The sequence below is a fragment of the Rhagoletis pomonella genome, unplaced genomic scaffold (genome assembly GCF_013731165.1).
Source record: "Rhagoletis pomonella isolate Grant_MI unplaced genomic scaffold, Rhpom_1.0 Rhpom_scaffold_06934, whole genome shotgun sequence".
NCBI lineage: Eukaryota > Metazoa > Arthropoda > Insecta > Diptera > Tephritidae > Rhagoletis > Rhagoletis pomonella.
Window position 1 is genome coordinate 7,137 of NW_023465465.1, and position 1,615 is coordinate 8,751.

Here is a 1,615-nt window from a genome sequence, read left to right on the forward strand (position 1 = left end):
GTCCGAGTTTAAGCTTTAAGATGATTTTAAGGAGATTAAGAAAATGAACACAATTATAGGAATCCAGTTAAAAAGAAAACTTCTCCTTGTAGTTCATTACAAATCGCATCGAAAAATATTGTGGATATCAGGAAGATAAAAAATGCAATTGAAAAGTAAATTTTGTATGTACAAGAAGTAAGTTTCATAAAAAAATATAATAATTTTTACCAACCCAGAATTTGGCTAATTAAAATATGTATGTACGCATTAGTAACAAATGTGGCTAATTAGTAAAATACATAAGCAATGAAATTTTGTCGACCTTCCTTCCAAATACGCTATTTATTTCGAATTATTTTTTAACATAAATATCAAAATATTTAAGGAAATATTTTTTTGTTTTTCTCGGAGACCGCTTTTTATTTTTAGATCATTGCAAAATCGTTATTTTTTAATTTTTATATTGCCGATCAAGAATATTCTTTAAATTTGGATATTAATTTTTTCTTTCAAATTTAATCGTTATTATGTGTTTTTTCGATAGAAATAGTTGTTATATATATTTTTGATAATTTTTAACCGTTATGATGAGATATAAATTTTTTATGATCTTAAAAAATAAATCTGAAAATAACGGTTATAATATAATAAAAAAAAAAATACTAATAAAAATAAAAAATAACGATCAAAAATTGATCGGAAAGATAAAAATACAAAAATAACGATTATTCTTGGCCGAAAAAATTAAAATCATAACGTAACAGTTAAATTTACCCACAAAAAGATAAAATTTCAACGATTAAATTGTGATTTTTATTATAAAGATCATAACCGTTATGGTCCCTGATTTTTTTTTTTAGTAAATTCTTATTTTTAATGCATTAATCTATAAAAAAAAATATACAATACGAGATTAAATAAATAAATGTCGAGAAAATTTTCATATTTATGTGCTCTTTCCGCTACAGTGCAATACACAATCGTAATTTACTATTGCTACAAATTGACTTTTGTGTAAACCGGTTACATACTTATTTTTGTATTGCAGTGTTCTATTTTCAATTCTCAGTTCTATTTAATTTTTATTTGCTTACAAATATGTATAACTTCTTATGCTTGAGTGTGTGTGTGTGTTGCATTTAGAATTCCGTGTGAAAACTATTAGCCGTATCTATTATTTTTGATGTAAGGAAAATCTCTGCATTCTCAGTTAACTGAAAAGAGAAGGAATTTTTTTTTTTTTGTTAAAAACTAAATCATTTAAATCCGCCTACTCCTCATCACTCACCTCATTTAAAGTCAGTCGCCCATCTTTGTTTTCATCACACAAGCTGAATAGCGTCGCCGCCTCTTGTAGCGCATAACGTGGCGTCTTCGGATTTACATAGTTCAACAACTCCTCTCTATCCGCTTTGCCATCGTTATTCTTATCAATTATGCGCTTAAATTCCTCCCTTCTCTCCACCACCGTTTGTGAGATGAGCGATTTTCTGCGCAAATCTTCATCATCATCCACATTCACTTCGGAAAACTCTTCGATTGTCAGCTGATCATCGCCATCCTGATCGAATTGTCGCAACAGATCATCAACTAATTCGAGTAAATTTGATATGCTCGATTCTGGATGTCGAAA

General features: G+C 28.3%; 1 protein-coding gene across 1 annotated transcript; it reads right to left on the reverse strand.

Moving 5' to 3' along the window:
• Positions 1–1,105: 1,105 nt before the first annotated feature.
• On the reverse strand, positions 1,106–1,609 carry LOC118755649 (45 kDa calcium-binding protein-like; the record flags this gene model as incomplete). Its single annotated transcript, XM_036490475.1, has 2 exons — positions 1,106–1,196; positions 1,271–1,609. Coding segments are annotated over 2 exons (414 nt in total), but the record flags the coding sequence as incomplete, so codon positions are not given.
• Positions 1,610–1,615: the final 6 nt, after the last annotated feature.